Source organism: Cariama cristata, unplaced genomic scaffold (genome assembly GCF_000690535.1).
Source record: "Cariama cristata isolate BGI_N322 unplaced genomic scaffold, ASM69053v1 scaffold24685, whole genome shotgun sequence".
Lineage (NCBI taxonomy): Eukaryota > Metazoa > Chordata > Aves > Cariamiformes > Cariamidae > Cariama > Cariama cristata.
The window spans coordinates 296-2,282 of NW_009616143.1; the positions used below are offsets into that span (position 1 = coordinate 296).

The 1,987-nt window shown below is 62.6% G+C and overlaps 1 protein-coding gene across 1 annotated transcript; it reads right to left on the reverse strand.

The window, feature by feature from the left end:
* Window positions 1–182: 182 nt before the first annotated feature.
* On the reverse strand, window positions 183–1,975 carry LOC104161594 (talin-1-like). Its single transcript, XM_009700085.1, has 3 exons — window positions 1,799–1,975; window positions 972–1,097; window positions 183–324 (listed from the first exon to the last, which is right to left on the reverse strand). The coding sequence occupies exons 1-3, from the start codon at window positions 1,973–1,975 to the stop codon at window positions 193–195; spliced, it is 435 nt and encodes a 144-aa protein (XP_009698387.1). The 3' UTR covers window positions 183–192.
* Between the last annotated feature and the right edge of the window lie 12 nt (window positions 1,976–1,987).

The window sequence follows — 1,987 nt, forward strand, 5'->3', positions numbered from 1 at the left end:
TGGGCTGGGCGGCAAAGCGGAGTTGCTGGTGCAGCGCCAGCTTGGAGCAGCAGCTGGGTTAGTCCCGGCACTCTGTGTGCAGGCAGAGCTCTGGTCTAGCCCAGACAGCCCTTTGCTTGAGGCGGGTCGTCTTAAATAGGAGCGGGTGAGCGGGCGGCAGTCAGTGCGGTGAGCGGCAGGAGGGCACGGGGCTCAGTTCTGCTCCTCGTCCCGCAGCTCCGAGGGCAGGAACTTGTACTGCTGCTGCCGGATCATGGCCAGCTTCTTCCGCGCCTCCTCCAGCTCCCGCTCCTTGCGCAGCATCTCCTCCTGGGCAGCGATGATCTGCCAAGAGAAAGCCCTGGGGTCACAGCTGCCTCGGACAGGGATGGCTGGAGCCTCTGCTGTGGCAATGCCTACCCCAGGGCCGGGCTCTCCGGCTGCTCCTTCCCTCCCATCACAGCCTCCTTGGGCTGGTGTGGCCTCAGGCATGAGGGCTGTTGTCTCTGCGGTGGGACCATGGTCCCCTGGAGATCTGGAGATAACGGGGAGCAGCACAGCTCCCGGGGCTCAGCCCCACACGCCCTGTAGAAGCTCTCAGCTGTGAGCCTGGGGCCAGGAGGCAGCGCTGGCACCTGTGGCACCCCGTACCAGGCAGCTGTCACCCCTTACCCAATACTCTGTCCTTCACATGTTTCATGAACACAGGGATGGGTGTGGGCACTGCACTGAGGAGAAGCCAGGGCATTACACTCCTGGGAGCGTGCACCATCACCGGCTGTGCCCACTGCTACACGTGGCAGGACAAGGGTGAAGCCACAGCGATTAATTGTCACTATGTGGGATGGATGCACCTGCAGTATTTTTGTGAGGCTCTCTGGAGACATGCCCCGTGCTGGTGCGTGGTAGGACATGCTCCTGAGACAGGCACACACAGGGTGCGGTAGCAGCCAGAGCTGCCCCTGCCCCATCAACGTGGCCCTGCTCCTCACCTGTGCAATTCCCCCGACCATCTTCTCCTTCACCACCACCGTTTCATCATGGTCCTGGAAGGCAGCTGCCTTCTGAGCTGCCTTCACCAGATTGTCCGACGCTCTCTTTACTGCATTGCCGGCCGCCTGCAGCAGGGAAGGACGAGGGTACCAGCGTAAGTCACTGCCCTAGGGTACAACTGCTGCCTGGGGGGATGACAGAACCCCTGCCCCAGGCTGGGCTGGCAGGCAGGACAGGCAGCCAGGCGTGCTGGGAGCTGCAGGCAGGGATTCCTTTACATGGCTTGCTGCCTTGCCACCCGCTCATGACCATTTCAGGCACTGCTGCTCCCAGCCGGGCTCTGGCTCCTGTCTGAGCTATGGGGCAGGGACTGGGGGGCAGCCCTGCTGACGCTCCCCAGCCCTTGGCCCCCAGGGACTGGCGCTGGGACCCCATGTTAACTCCCCAACGCATGGGCATTAACCTCTTGTGTGCCATGGCCTCTAAGAATTAAGGGTGCAACAAAATATGCCCCCAAACATTAACCTCTCGAATGCCAGTGATGCAGTGCATGCATTTCAGGCATTCCTCTGCCAGTTAATCATCCTCAAACGCCACCAGACTCAGCAGCCCAGCATCACCCACGCGCCTGGCAGCCAGCTAGCAGTGAAGTCCAAGCGACCTGGAGCCTGTGCTCCCATGAGGTCCCGGCTGATGGCACGCAGGCAGGGACCATGAGCCCTGGGGAGCACCCATGTGCCCTCACCCCACTCCCACCCATCTCTCCAGCAGCTGGGAGGAGGCAGCTGAGGCTGGAGGGGCAGGCTGGGGCTCACCCGGAACTCACCGGGAGCCGCTTCATGGCCTCCGAGTCATGGTCAGCCTTCACCTTGCAGGCCACCAGGAGCTGTGCCGTGGAGGCAGCCACCTGCTTGGCAGACGAGATGAGCTTCTCTTCACTGGCATGGCCCTGCACCGCGGCGTTGGCAGCTTCGCACAGGTTGTTGGTGGCAGCAGCCACCATGCGTGCCTGTGG

Bases quoted from the DNA above. Each gene is read 5' to 3' on its own strand.
- LOC104161594 (XM_009700085.1), bottom strand. From the start codon at position 1,975: ATGGTGGCTGCTGCCACCAACAACCTGTGCGAAGCTGCCAACGCCGCG. The intron at 1,098-1,798 runs GTGAGTTCCGGG...TCCCTGCTGCAG, and splicing joins AGGCCATGAAGCGGCTCCCG to GCGGCCGGCAATGCAGTAAA. The intron at 325-971 runs GTGAGGAGCAGG...TTCTCTTGGCAG, and splicing joins TGGTCGGGGGAATTGCACAG to ATCATCGCTGCCCAGGAGGA.